This window comes from Aricia agestis, chromosome 5, assembly GCF_905147365.1.
Source record: "Aricia agestis chromosome 5, ilAriAges1.1, whole genome shotgun sequence".
Lineage (NCBI taxonomy): Eukaryota > Metazoa > Arthropoda > Insecta > Lepidoptera > Lycaenidae > Aricia > Aricia agestis.
This window is the reverse complement of record NC_056410.1, coordinates 9,346,483-9,362,388: the sequence shown is the minus strand read 5'-3', so window position 1 is coordinate 9,362,388 and position 15,906 is coordinate 9,346,483. Positions and strand designations below refer to the sequence as shown.

General features: G+C 40.5%; 1 protein-coding gene across 2 annotated transcripts in view; it reads right to left on the bottom strand.

Moving 5' to 3' along the window:
* The window catches only part of LOC121727482 (angiomotin-like protein 2), a 42,474-nt gene that overhangs the window by 25,441 nt on the left and 1,127 nt on the right, over positions 1-15,906 (bottom strand). For both annotated transcript variants that reach the window (XM_042115361.1, XM_042115360.1), the window contains exons 3-4: positions 13,661-13,827; positions 13,262-13,416 (exon numbers count right to left, since the gene is read on the bottom strand). In XM_042115361.1, coding sequence (XP_041971295.1) covers positions 13,262-13,416; positions 13,661-13,827 — 322 coding nt within the window. The remainder of the gene's footprint in view (positions 1-13,261; positions 13,417-13,660; positions 13,828-15,906) is intronic.

Sequence of the window (15,906 nt, the reverse complement as noted above, 5' to 3'; positions counted from 1 at the left end):
AGGAAATATATTTGAAAGGGCTTATTTGAACGCGCTAATCTCAGGAACTACTGCTCCGATTTGAAAAATTCTTTCAGTGTTAGATAGTCAATTTATCGAAAAATGCTATAGGCTATATTCTATCACGCTACGACTAATAGGAGCGAAGAAATAGAGGAAAATGTTGAAAAAACGGGTGGAAATTATTTGAAAGGGCTTATTTGAACGTGCTAATCTCAGGAACTACTGGTCCGATTTGAAAAATTCTTTCAGTGTTAGATAGTCCATTTATCGAGAAAGGCTACAGACAATATATTATCACGCTACGACTAATAAAGGCGAAGAAAGAGAGGAAAATGTTGAAAAAACGGGAGGAAATTATTTGAAAGGGCTTATTTGAACGCGCTAATCTCAGGAACTACTGGTCCGATTTGAAAAATTCTTTCAGTGTTAGATAGTCCATTAATTGCAAAAGCCTATAAGCTATATTTTGTCACCCTACGAAGGAGGAGCGAAGAAATAGAGGGAAATGTGAAAAAAATGGGGGAAATTATTTGAAAGGGCTCATCTCACGAACTACTGGAGGAATTTTTCTGTTATTCGGCCCACGTAAATTAGATATTTCACAGACAAATTAGTCCACAAAAAATAGCCTATGATCCTTGACGTGGTCTACTTCTTATCTGTGCCAAATAACAGAAAAATTGCTGCTCCAGTAGTTCGTGAGATAATCCCATTCAAATAATTTCTCCCCGTTTTTTCTACATTTTCCTCTATTTCTCTCTATTAGTCTTAGCGTGATAAAATATAGCCTATAGCCTTCCTCGATAAATGGGCTATCTAAGATTGAAAGAATTTTTCAAATCAGACCAGTAGTTCTTGAGATTAGCGCGTTCAAACCAAAGACTTCTATTTAAACTGAGGTAGACATGCCATACTCTACGAAATGACATTTGAAAAGCAATCCTAAAACAATACACTCAAAACATTACACACACAAACAAAAATGTATCTTCGTAGTCAAGGGCGAGATGCCAATATTATTTTGTAACAAGAGCGACAAGGATGGTCTATGGTGTTCGGTTATAATACCGAACGCAAGCGTAAGGGAACGTACCCATACTACGTGACCCATTTAGGGACGTCTCTTCAAAATACTACGCTCGGTCACAAGAGGGGGGAGTGGGTCTAGAGTTTTGTCATGTAGTCAATTTCGACGAGAGGAACGTCATACGATTTTTTTTTCTCGCAATTTAATACTTGACACTGGCATTTATTATGGTTATTTATATGCTATAGCCAGCAGCCACTAAAAAAACAAGCACTTCTGTCACTTGTCTGGCGTTTTGAAATTTGGTGAAGCTGTAAAGCTTGGTGATCATCTATACTATACTAATATTATAAATGCGAAAGTATCTCTGTCTGTCTGTCTGTCATGCTTTCACGCCAAAACTACCGAACCGATTGCAATGAAATTTTGAACACAGATAGTCTAAAGCCTTAGAAAGGACATAGGCTACTTTTTACTGGAAAAAAGGGTTATAAGGGGGTGAAAATGCGTAAGTTTGTTCAAATTAAGTTAGTTCCAAAAATACATAATAGATGGCGCCGTGCCGTCTCCTACATTGCACAAGCGCTTACTCAAACGTGTTACTATAAGAGGTGGTAAGGAATTAAAAGTATCATGAAGAGTTGAAGAGTTATTATTCGACTTCGACCCTACTTCCCAGTTCCTAACACCCTACGCAATAATACGGGCGTTTTAACTTTTATGTGTAACGTGTCTGTCTGTCTGTAAAGTGTAAACATTGAAGTTTGAAGTAAGCGTACAGTGGAAGCACCTCTGTCGTGGTAGCCTACATGGTTCAACGGGAACTACCTACTATATAAGTTACTCTATGACGGGAACTACCACGCGCTATAAGCTGAAGTCCACGCGGACGGAGTCGCGGGCAACAGCTAGTTTATTATATTTGGTGTTCGATTACAATTTGAACTACAGTCGTGACTAAAATAGCTAGTATGTGCCATCGAGGAAATTGAATCCTAAATCCTAGGTAGTTGACAGAACAACGTCATGTAGTCGGATCATGTCAATTCAATGTTAATTGTGATCTATCGGTTGGGTTTAACTTTAAACGCGACCAAATAACTTAGGTCCGCCATCTGCCTAGAAATTAATTTCTCTGATTGTTCTATTGTATTTTAGACTATTATTATTTATTATTATTTTTTTAATCTAAGAGACTCGTTACACTGGGGCGCTTGCCCAATGCCCAAACAAAAGTAAAAAAAAATTTTGCTCATTCAGCGCTGCTACTTTCACAGTAAAATCACAATAAGGAACACGTACACGTCCTAAAGTATCACATAGTTTTGTTACACCTTGTATAGCATAAAATATAATATTATCTTAAATATTGGTGTCAATATTTTCTTTTTGGCAAACTATTGGGTATCAAAGTATGGTTTGGTGATCGTTTTTTATTCCCATGTTTAATTAAGTAGGTAGTAATAATTATCTATATATTAATATTTAATACGCAAGCGAAAAACTTTGTATCCCTTTTGACGAAAAATTGGGAAATGTAGGTAAATTAAATTTTGCACAGTTATAGTTTATATGGTGAAGGAGTGAATCGAGCTAATATTATTTTAAAATTATGCTTTTATCATACATTTTTTTTAACAAATAAAATATTACACACACTACTACACACACACTAGGAAAGATGACAGATTTTTGAGTGACAAGCCTATACATACAAATTATACTCTTTTATTTATGGTTGAAGTCTGTTGACAACAAGGTGACAAATTGAAAATGTAAATATTAGTTTTTTTTATTGAATCTTAGATACTATTAGACAATGCTTAAACGGCTAGTCTGAGATCAGCTGAGTCCCAGAGACAAGAGTTGAAGAAAAAAATGATAAAGTCAATATTTTTTTACAAAATATAGGTAGTAGTCCTAATGTCGTTGAAACTAAGGTCGAATTTCGACCATTGGGCGATATCTAGTTATTATAAACATGCAAAGAGTCTTTTGTTATAAATAACTTAATAAACACAAATATGAGTCAAGTTATTTTGCATTTGCTAGATTACTCATTCTACTTACAAAATGATAAAAATGATTCTTGTCAATACCACGTGAACAATTGAAGGGGTCTTGGCATATACTACGTGTGGTCACCAGGGGGAGCGGGGGAGTCAAAAAATCTTAAAAAGTAGGTCACGTAGTATGGGTATGCTCCCTAACTCCCCGAAAGATCGTAAACAAACGCCCGCAAGTACTGACTGCAAAAACGTCTATTACAAATTAAGAAAAAAATTTCGTTATGAAATATAATGTTTTTAATAATAATATTAATTAATTAAACTTAAGCTACAACTTACAAGTAACTGGAGTAACTGGTATTTAATAGTACCTGCAAAGGGCGTGCGCGGGTGAGGTCAATGTGAAGCGGGAGGGTGGCCGAATGCATTGTATATATATAGAGAGAGAGAGAGAGAGAGAGAGAAGTAACTGGTAATCTGCAGATTTCCTGATGCCATCCGGTAAAGTGTGAAATTTAAACCAAAAAAGTTTTTTGTACTTTACCTAGTTACTTTGCATAGTAACGAATGGTACCATCGAGGAAATTGATTCCTAGGCAGTTGACGGGCCTACGTCATATGGTCGGCTTATGCCAATTCAATGTTAGCTGTCATCGGTCGGATGGGTTTGATAAAACGCGACCAAATTACTTAGGTCCGCGATCTGCCTAGGAATCAACTACACTGATAGTACATCGTTGAATTGCGGAAGACAGTGAACTAAACACCTTTTGTTACGCTCCTTCGCTGGGACTGCACCCCTCTGTTACTATTGTTACGTGCTAGGGTTCGAGGATTTGGAGAGAAAGACCTGGTGACTCTCTTGAAAACTTTATTAACACTGCACTAAACACTAGGTCACAACACTTAGCACTAAGTCCAAACACAAATCACTAGGTCCAATCACTAAGGACTATCACTGTCCTAGGTCGTAGCCAAGTCGCAGGTTTCACTGGTTCACTCACTATTGATCACTTGTTGTCGCTCCGAAATCGCCTTGATGAAAGCTCAAAACGAACTGACCTGCCGGGCCTGCCTGCGGCTCTTTTTATATGGCAAGACGAATTCCAGAAATTTCCCGATTCACGTAAACAAGTAAACAACCGTGGGAAATTTCTAGGAGGCTCGGGCATGTACCACAATAAAACTGCCGTCCTTGCGATAAGTGCAGTAAGTTGAATTTAAAACACGTAAACACGCTAACAAATAAACGGTAAACACGTAAACAAACATTGGACCTTTCTAGAAGGTTCGAGTATGTACTTGCGCACCTGATGCCGTACCGTAACACTACTCCCCTCTTAGAGATGCTCGTCCCGAGCATCATTGTTACTGCCATGGTAACGCACGACGGTCTATGTGTACCACTTTGAATGTCCCTCTTGGTTGCTTTTGAATCCTGTAAGTCACATCATTCAATCGGGTAACCACTTTGTATGGGCCGTCCCACTTGGTCTGCAACTTTGGAGATTTGCCTTTTCGGCGAGTTGGGTTATGCAGCCACACCAGTGACCCTTCTTCGAAGCCGCTTGTATTCGATTTCCGGTCGTATCTGGTCTTCATGTTCTCACTTGACTGTAACCCATTTTCCCGAACCATGGTGTGTATATAGCGCATCTTTTCCCTTAAATCGCAGACATAATCTGGTACGGTCTTTGGTTCTTCCGGTGATCCTCCTGTCAAAAGGTCTACTGGTACTCGTAGTTCTCTACCGTAATTGACATACGCCGGGGTAGCTTTTATGCTCTCATGCTCGGCGGTACGGTACGACAGAAGGAAGAGTGGTATATACTTGTCCCAGTCCTTTTGTTTGTCATCTACCAATTTCGCCAAATGCCTCTCAAGGGTCTGGTTAAATCTCTCAACCATTCCATCAGACTGTGGATGGTACGCGGTGGTCCTCGTTTTATGCATTCCCAAAATTCTGCACACTTCCTGGAAGACCTGCGATTCGAAATTCCTGCCCTGATCGGAATGGATTTCTAGAGGCACACCAAAGCGAGATATTACTTCTTCGACTAGCTTAGAAGCAACTGTTGTAGCTTCCTGGTTTGGTATGGCGAACACTTCGGGCCATTTGGTGAAGTAATCCATGACAACCATAAAATACTTGTTTCCTGATTCCGTTACAGGAAATGGCCCAGCTACGTCAACTGCGATTCGTTCCCACGGTGCGCCAACGTTATACAAGCGCAGGCTCCCATGGCTCCTTGTCTGTGGTCCCTTCACTGCAGCGCAAGTAGTGCATTTGCGGCACCAATCCTGTACATCGTCTCGACAATGCAACCAGTAGAATCGTTCTCGCACTTTTGTTAACGTCCTCTTTACTCCTAGATGACCTCCTGATACGCCATCATGCATTTCACGGAGAACATCCGGTAATCTCGTTCTTGGGACAACTATCTGAAGATGGAACTCTCTGCCGTTGGTCTTCTCCCATTTCCGGTAGAGTCTTCCGTTATGAAGTATCAGGCTGTCCCATTGCGCCCAGTACGCCTTAGTGACAGCGCCAGTGGGTGCAACCTCACTCCAGATTGGTTTTTCATCACCCCGTTTCTTCCATGTGATGATGTGCCGAAGGTCGTCATCTGTTTCTTGAGCCTCCCTCATAGCATCATTCTCCCATGGGCCCAAAGGACTTGTTTTCGTTAACTTTAATGTTACTTCATTAGATTCCTGCTTAACACAATGTTTCCGCTGCGGTGTTCCGTCTTGAAGTCATACTCCTGGAGTTGTTCAATCCATCGAGCTACTTGGCCTTCTGGATTCTTGAATTGTAGTAGCCACTTCAAGGCTGCGTGATCAGTTCGCAGTAAAAACTGTCTGCCGATGAGATACTTGCTGAAATGTTGTAGCGTCTTTACGACAGCCAAGAGTTCTCTTCTTGTCACACAGTAGTTTCTCTCTGGCTTAGATAAAGATTTGCTGAAATATGCAATTACAACTTCTCTTTCACCCTGTTTTTGAGATAACACCCCTGCAATGGCCGTGTTGCTTGCGTCCGTGTCGACTATAAACTGACCTTCAGGTTGTGGATACCCCAGGATTGGTGTTTCACACAGATGTTTCTTTAGTTTCTGAAAAGAATCTTCGGAAGTCTCGTCCCAAATAAACTGTCGTTTATCTTCTGTCAGCCGATGTAATGGCTTGGCTATCTCTGAGAATCCCTTAACAAAACGCCTGTAGTAGGAGCATAGGCCGAGAAATGCCCGCACTTCGGTTTTGTTCTTAGGTGTTGGCCAATTTTGAACTGCTTCCAGTTTCTCCGGGTCCGTCTGGATGCCATCACTGAAGATAACGTGGCCGAGATAGTTGACCTTACTCCTGAATAAACGACACTTTTTCGGATTCAACTTTAACTTGGCCCCCTCTATTTTGGCGAAAACTCGTTCTAAGTTTCGCAAATGGTCCTCGAAGTCACGGCAAACAATGATGACGTCATCTAAGTAGACTAAGCAAGCCTCTCCAACTAGGCCTGCCAGTACACACTCCATGAGTCGCTCAAATGTGGCAGGTGCGTTGCACAATCCAAAGGGCATGACGTTAAACTGCCATAAACCTTTACCGGTGGAAAAAGCTGTCTTCTCTTTGTCTTTTGGATGAATTTCCACCTGCCAGTATCCAGATTTCAGGTCCGGGGTCGAGAACCATTTCATGCCACTCAAGGTATCCAGAGTGTCGTCGATTGGAGGTAATGGATAACTGTCCTTCTTGGTGACATCATTGAAACGTCTGTAGTCCACACAAAATCTTGTGCTGCCATCTTTCTTCTTCACTAATACAACCGGTGAGCACCACGGACTCGCAGACGGTTCAATAATCTTATGCCTTCTCATGTCCTCCAAAAGGCCTTCAACTTCTTTTTCCTTTGCAATGGGTATCCGTCTTGCTCGTTGACGAATTGGGTTCTCGCTTCCGGTATCTATCCTGTGCTGAACCATCGACGTTCTTCCAAGGTCGCCTTCCTGACTGGAGAAGATATTCGCGTGGCGTTGTAAAAACTTCTTAGCTTTCATGCTCTGCGAATAAGTCAGATTACTCTTGCAGTCATCGAGTAGCTCAGTCACTATTCCATAGTTGCTGGTGTTTACTGAGTCTGAGCCTGTGATCGAACTACACTTTCTCATCCAGACAACTTCCTCGCACTTTCCAATGACGTCACCTTTGTTCAAGCAGATCTCGCGATCACCAAGATTCAAAACCCTGACCACAGCGTTACTGCTACCACTAACAAGGGTTCTTGCCGTCATCAGTTTTTGCGCTGATGTCTTGGTAGTTAAGTCTTCGATCAACACGCATCTATTTAACTTCTTCTTTCCAGCTGGCGGTAGTTTCACCAGCATTCTAGCTTCCGCTCGTCCAGGTATTATGACTTTCTTTACACATTCAACTTTCCCGCAAGCGCCTCCAAGGATGAAAATTTCTTCTTCGCCACACTTGAACACTCCGTCGGCGACATTAATTCTGCAGTTGTGCTTCTTCATGAAATCCAAACCCAAGATGCAATCATCCATAATCTCAGCCACGATAACGTCATGAGGGTATGAGGATCCCCCTACATTAATCGTAACTGACATTTCTCCCAGGACGGGTATTGGCTGACCGGAGGCGGTAAGAAGCCGACAGTTAATTCTCCTCTTGTGCCTCCTTGCGGCTTTTATCAAATTTGGGTTCACTATCGTTCTAGAGGCTCCTGTATTTAGAGTCATTTTGCAATCCGTCCCGTTAATAGTCCCCTGAATCACAAGACTATTCCCACTGCATGCTTGGGAGATAACAGTTATCGGGGCTTCCTCCGTGTCAGCCAGTACTCGCCCCTCAGTCCTGGTTTTTATTCGTTTCCCTGATCCCGGGCAGGGGACGAAGCTCCTTGCTTCTTCGGCTCCTTGCTTCTTTAGCTCCTCTACTTGTTCCTCGAGCCTTTTCATCCTTGCCATCTGGGTCTCCCTCTGCGGGCAGTTGAGCTGAATATGGCCCCTCTCGCCGCACTTGTAGCACATGGCTCCAGAACTTCTCTTCGTAGGAGCCTTAATCTCCTTCTGTAGGCAGTTGAGCTGAAGATGGCCCCTCTCGCCGCACTTGTAGCACATGGCTCCAAAACTTTTCTTTATAGGAGCCTTAACCTCCTCGACTTCTTTAGAGACATCGCGGATCTTATAGGTCTGCCGTATGTCACGCCGGACAGCCTCGACCTCCAAAGCATGTGCCAATGCTTCCTTAAGCGAGGTGTGGTGACGTAGCCTCACTTCAGCTCTGACCTCCGGATCCTTGATTCCGTAGACAAATGCTTGCACAATATTCGTGTCGACCATCTTGGAATCGGCTCCTGGGTTTGCCTTCTTGACCAGTTTTCCAATTTCCAACGCCCATTGTTGTAGTCCCTCTCCTGAGCGTTGGACTCTGTCACGCAGTTGGGCACGGAACACGTGCTCCAGGTGTCGCTCCCCGTATCTGGATTCAAGTGCCTCCATCAGGTCTTTAAACCCATTTCCTGTATGCGCTTCCAGGACTGACAAGGCTTGCCCTCTGAGCGCGACAGTGAGAGCGGTCAGGCATTGTTCGTCAGTCCATCCGTTGGCAGAAGCAACTGTCTGGAATTGCTGACGATAAGCGTTCCAGGAAGTAGTACCGTCGTATGGTGGCACTTTAACTCTTGGTCCTTGTACCACTACGGAAGCTCCACTAGACGCCGCGACTCCTGTGGTTTCCAGGCGCACTACTTTCTTCTGTAGTTCAGTGAGGCCGGTTTTCACATTTTCCACATCCACTCCTAACCCGGTAACACGTTCGTCCATTACGTCGACATCTTTACGAAGCTTAGTCACCGTGTCACTAACATCCTTTATAGCCAAAAGCGCTTTTTCTTGGAGGTCCTTTTGTTGCTCTTGTGACTCCTGCAAAGCGCCGAGCTTGCGTTCTTGTAACTCTTGCAAAGCGCCGAGCTTGCGGTCTTGTGACTCCATCATTGCCCTTTGAGAATCTTGCAAAGCGCTGAGTTTGCGGTCTTGGGCATCTTGCAAAGCCTGAATTAACTCAATTATGCTTTCTAATTGAGGAGCCACTTGAGGGGCCGTAGAAACAACGGGCGTGGCTGGATGGACGGAGCCAGTGGGTGTGGCCAGAGTGGGCGTGGCCTGGTGGGCGGAGCCAGTGGGCGGGGCTTCACCCAAAGTGGGCGGAGCCTGGTGGGCGTGGTCAGTGGGCGGAGCGTGGTGGGCGGGGCCAGTAGGTGGGGCCTGTCCCTCAGTGGGCGGAGCTTAGTCCCCAGTGGGTGTGGCCTCCGCAACTCCTCTCTTGGAGTCAATGGCAGCAGCTCGCTGCGCCCTTGTTCTGACACTCCCCTTGAAGTCCTCTCTCGGAGTCAATGGCATCTCCAAATCTCACTTCCGACACTAGTTGTTACGTGCTAGGGTTCGAGGATTTGGAGAGAAAGACCTGGTGACTCTCTTGAAGACTTTATTAACACTGCACTAAACACTAGGTCACAACACTTAGCACTAAGTCCAAACACAAATCACTAGGTCCAATCACTAAGCACTATCACTGTCCTAGGTCGTAGCCAAGTCGCAGGTTTCACTGGTTCACTCACTATTGATCACTTGTTGTCGCTCCGAAATCGCCTTGATGAAAGCTCAAAACGAACTGACCTGCCGGGCCTGCCTGCGGCTCTTTTTATATGGCGAGACGAATTCCAGAAATTTCCCGATTCAGGTAAACAAGTAAACAACCGTGGGAAATTTCTAGGAGAATCGGGCATGTACCACAATAAAACTGCCGTCCTTGCGATAAGTGCAGTAAGTTGAATTTAATTTAGACCTTATGGACTCAGTCATAAGGTCTAAATTAAAACACGTAAACACGCTAACAAATAAACGGTAAACACGTAAACAAACATTGGACCTTTCTAGAAGGTTCGAGTATGTACTTGCGCACCTGATGCCGTACCGTAACACTATGTTTGACGATTTGGTCTGTTATATTTTATCACTTATAATACCACAAGAGCTTCAAAATTATCGGGTATTTCCCGATAGGTTCGTTGCAAACAAATGAAGGAGCGCTTCGCGCTCGTGATTTTTTAACCTGAAAAACTTGACGACTTTATTTGTTTGCAGGGAACCTTGAGGGAAATGCCAGATAATTTTGAAGCTCGTGTGGTATTCGGGGGATTATTTTTCCGTCCTAAATGTCGGCCAATAGAATTAGAATTTGTTTTTTATATATAGCAACTACCAGAGAAAATTTTCAAAAAATTATCAGTATAATACCATGTAGGTTGTACCACGTGACGTCGAATGGTGCAATTCTATTGGTCGATATTTGGGTCGGAAAAATAATCAGTGGAGTAACATTAACAACAACAACATTGAAGTTGATATTGAATATTTTATCCTTTGTTTATTTTTCTTTCGTTTCGGCTATATAACCATGGCAAGTGTCAAATAAGTAGCGGGAAAACTATGTTCTTGTAAAAATTTTTAGCATCGATTTCCTATATAGTAAAGTCCAAAGTCTAGTCAAAGTCAAAGTAAAAGTCAATGCAGTCAAGGACTCAAGTCGGTCGATTTAGTAAAATGGTAGAAGCTTTACTAAAACTTTCGATGGTGTTTAGGAGGGAACACAAAAGGCACGTTTCTGGAAGTTATATCACTGGCCTATACTTGTGCATGATAATAAATATCCAATGGTTAATATTCTACCAATAAAACACATTAAAAACCCAGAACAATCTTAGGAAATTAATAAAAACACATTAACGTCACTCTTTCACATTCTAGGCTAAACTCTTCCTTCGTTTATGTCCTAAAAATTTTTGACTTAAGCATGTTAGCACCTTATTTTATTTATTTATTTAACTCAGGCGTCTTGGCCCATAATATAAATACCTTATAGACTAACATACATGCAATTATCCTAAAAACTAATACTAACACTTAAACACTAAAGTCTAAACACGTATTGCCTGCGACGTGGGGCGCGACGTATTCGGAAGTCGTCCTCGGAACCTCCTGTAGACGACTCCAATCGGCCAGAACTCCTCCTTCTCGAAGGTCGGTAGATGGTGCGTCGGGACTCTCACCACAAAGGAGCTAAAATTCACTTTGTGGCGGGACTCCAAGCGCTCGAACCTCAAGACGAAGGTTATGGCTACCACACACGCTACGGTCTACCGGAGGGGTCACCTGCAGGTATGCCTGCGCAGGTGTCACTCGAAAGAATTGATTCTCGATTTTGCGCCGGTCGAATGCGCAGATCCAAGCAACTGCACAGGCCTATTCCCATTTCCCACACACATTCCGATTTACTTGCGCAGGCATACCTGCACAGGTAGACCTCTCCGGTAGACCGTTGCGTGTATGGCTAACATTAGACTGTTTTTAATTGTTTATTATTGTTTTTTTTTCTAGTTATAAGTAATATTTTAGTTACTTAAATTTTAATATTTTATTCCTTTGTTAATGTCCTAAAAATTATATTCAATAATCCCTAAAAAACCTACAACTAAATAATATGATTTATTCAAACAAGAACCTCTTTTATGCAACATACCGTGCATGGTCGGTAGACTGCCGATTACCTAAATATTCTGCAGATTGTCTAGTAATGTAAGAATAGAGTGGCAGTCTTCCACATTGCGTTTTTCGCGTAACTTTCTGCCGCGCACTGTAAAACTCTGGAATGAACTGTCACTAGCAGTATTTCCGGACCGATACGACCTGCAAACCTTCAAGAAAAGAGCGTATTCCCTCTTAAAAGGCCGGCAACGCATCTGCAGCTCTTCTGATGTTGCGAGTGTCCATGGGCGACGGTAGTTGCTTACCATCAGGTGACCCGTTTGCTCGTTTATTTAATAAAAAAATATATATATAGAATCAATTTTTTGCACTTTAACTTACCCAGAAAATCTGCAGATCACCGCGTGAATTTTTACTCTAACTGGCTTACGTAAATTAACGGTAACATATACAAACATACATACATTCATAGCCTGTGACACACATAACTCTTACTTTTTGCTTTGCTGTAGCCACGTAAAAATTATTCATCTATTGTGAACAACTATGATGACAACCTGTGAAAGGTAATCTCTGAAGATTTATTTATATATTTTTTACAAAATCTTTTTATTTTTACACAAGATAGCATTTTGCCCTTTGATTACATTAATTAGTATCTGAAAATAAAACTAAGTTTGTTTTAAAAATTTCTTTGCTAACCGTACACACTCGCATACGACCGTCGCGTACAGCGTGCCAGTGAAGACTGACTGCAACGGTGTGAGTTAGCTCTATTGGAACGGCGGACAATTTGGTGCGTATGGCCCGTCTACATCAGTTTAAATAGAAGTCTTTGGTTCAAACTAACAATTAAACTGCAAATTCTTTTATTTGGTCATCGTACTGTAGGTCCTTTGTTAAATAGAAATTTATGGAAAGAACTGATAATTGATGATGACATTGTTGTCCTCTATTTGTTTTCTATATACGACATCCTGGAGAAAGAACGCTCTGCACCCCGTGTATTATATTATTTCTCTATGGCTCTGCTTCACAGCTAGTGATCATCAGCATCGTTAAAAAATCTTTAAGATGGTATGGTTTCATTTCATAAATTAGCCAAAAAATTTCATTGCAAGAGGTGTAAGACGGTCTTTGACTGCAGTAAGTAAGATTTTAACTGAATGCATTCATTCACTAAATGTCTACGGCATTTGGATAATGCGTCAACTTTATGATCGGATTTTTTTTAATTCTAGATAATTTTTATTATTGACAATATCGTCTATTGGTTTCAGTTCGGTTGGGGGCCCTCTGTATTCGCGGGGCCCTGGGCTGCAGCCCAAAAAGCCATATAGTAGATCCGCCCCTGTGGGCAGGTCACAATATACTGTGTGTGGTTTTTTTACCCGTCACTTGGGTAAAAAAAAAAACACTCACACACAAAAGGACAAGACGTTGGCCAGGCGTGAGATAGGAACACGAAATTAAGCTAACTGCTGGACAAGAGTAGCCAAGGAAAGAAAATACTGGAAAGAGCTGCTGGAGGCCTCTGCCTACAGGCACATCAAATTATTATACAATTATATGTGTACATGTTAATTACTCCCCAAAAGCGTTTAATATTATAAAGCATTAGTTATTACTCCAATAGCTATATTTTATGGTTAGAAGCAATCACTCACCTAATTGGAGTAGGCCTGGACGGCCAGGAATCATCTTGATTGTGTATAATAAGGGTATTGTATGAGGAAGAAGACACATCCAAGGAGCTACGGTTACTGTTGCTGCCTCCTACTGAGTCCTTTAATGAATTCCTGTTACTACCGGAGACACTGTCCTAATGAATTATAAAAACACAAAGAAAACATTAAAAATATTACTTCCCTTTTGCCTCCATATTATTAACCACGTTACATTATTATTGTCAGAAATTTGTGTACATAGAAACAATACATTTGATGATGATGATTCTACGTCCTTTTACAGGACTAAATATGTTTTGATGAAAATTGCTTCTTAATTGGTTTAACAGTTTAACCAGTAAGAGATAAACAATTATTTCATTCTTATATTAAAGTTACCTTGAGAGAATTCCTGTTATTATTAGCTTGTGTTTGATTTTCTTGACCCTGTGGTTCCACTCTGGCCGTATGTCTCACTACATACCTCTCCTCACGGGACAGATTTTCATTTGAAGTGGACACGTCAGTCTCGCTGCCTGATAAACTTTGAGGGAACCCACTTGGAACTATGAAACATTGTTAGAATATTAGGGCTGATTCTCCAAATCGCAAAATTTAGTTGTCCGGACATATAAACTACCCGCAGAGTTACATATGTAGACCTTTGTATTTTTTTATAGTAATATAAGTTGTTATCTAACTGGGCCACTTAAGTTCTGGAGAAAAACTTAATTGTAAATATAATTAAAATTAATTTAAAGGTCGAAAAATTTATTCCCTGGACGTGTCCTGTCCCCAGAATTCACTATAAATTCCCAAAAAAATCCCATAAATACGATGAAATTCTAATTTCAATGTAAATAAATCGTAAGACTATAAACAAAATATTTATAAAACAATTGTATATAAACGTATGTATCGTTATATAAATAGAAAAAGTCATTTTAAGATTTGTCCTGGCTCACATAGTGATTCCCTATACGCTTCACTTGGAGGCCTCCCTAGTACCTCCCTAGTTATAAGAAGCACGTGGTTGCGGGTGCGCAGGGCGGGAGGTTCGGTAGCCCTCTAAACATCATGGAAGGTCACACAATTCGTTGCTCCGTTTCCGAGTTACAAAGGAAAATATCTGATTCCCTCAACCTTGGTTCCTTACACAATTGATTCCCTATTCGCTATTTACAATGTCATTTCCAAAGTTAAGTTTGCTTAGACACGATGTAAACGCCGATAATGAGTATGGTTTTTAGTTAGACTATTTATTGTTTAACCTATATGCACAGTTTTTGTACACCTCAGGAAAAACTAACTTTTTATTGATTCCCTCTACACACATTTTGATGATTCCCTGGGTATTTTAAGTAGGGAATCAAAATATTTTACATTTATTTATCTAATTGGTACATATCTGTTTATTTTTATTAAAATAAATTACATTGTCTTCATGTACTGATACAAATAAATGACACCAATAAGTAAAATATATTTAAAAAAAAAATTCTTAAAGTCAGAATATTTCAAATAAATTCAATTTCCATTCACTGTATTTGGTTTTAACGAACAAGTGTAGTTTGTAGACAATTTTATACATGTTTATATTTAAATTGAACATGTTTATTTAGCTGAAAAAGTTTTTTTCTATTAGCTTTGTTGATTCCCTAGGTTAGAAAAATTTAAATCAAAATATCTTCTAAAATTGTGAAGTGAAAAAGGGCCTAAATAGATAATTATTTTTATAATTCACTTAAGAATAATATGCGATTATTGATTTTAAAAAATATGCAGAAATAAGAATATACCAGGGAATCAACTAAATAATACAAATCTGGAGAAATACCCAAAGACTTGATCAATAAAAACTTAGTCACATATTTTTTATTTTTACATATAAATGTGTATTACACTTTACTGAAGACATGAAACTGGAATAAAAATATGATTTCTAAAATAATTAACAAAATTTATTAGTTATGTCTTAGGTTGGGTTGCACAGTGGTGTGGTTAAAGTTAAGGTTAAAGTTATGGTTAAAGTTAAGGCTAAATTTAACTGTAACCTTAACTATGACTGGAGAAATTGACAGATGACACCTGGTCTAACAAGGTTATAAATTAACGTGGGCGGGGGCGCTGCTGGTAAAGGAGAAATGTCAAAAATGGCGTTTTTGTATGATGACAGCGTTAGTTCCTTTTTTCGCCACATGCATTTAAAACCTTGTCGAGCTCTATGGTTATGGTTAAATGTGGCGTCTTGATGGCATCCATTTTTAACTTTAACCAAAGATTTGACATTTTGCATTGTAGTTAAAGTTACAGCTATAGTTAGAGTTCGTTGGTGCAACCTTTGATGTCCATTAATTTTGATTTCGATGAAACTTTCAGTATTCCCTAAGTTTAATAATAGCTATAGTACAACAAAAAAAAGAATTACTTAAGGTGAAGCCTTGATGATTTAGCAGCAGCAACATTGATTTTTCTCAACAGTGACTAAAGCTAAGAAATTAAACTTCATTGTCAGTATACACCATGTCTTTATCTTTGAATTACCCATAGCATAACACGATTGGTCAACTTTTATAACAGAATAATTAATCAAAAAGACCTCTATAGAAACAGGGATTCTAATTTTGCCAACAGAGGAGAGTGAT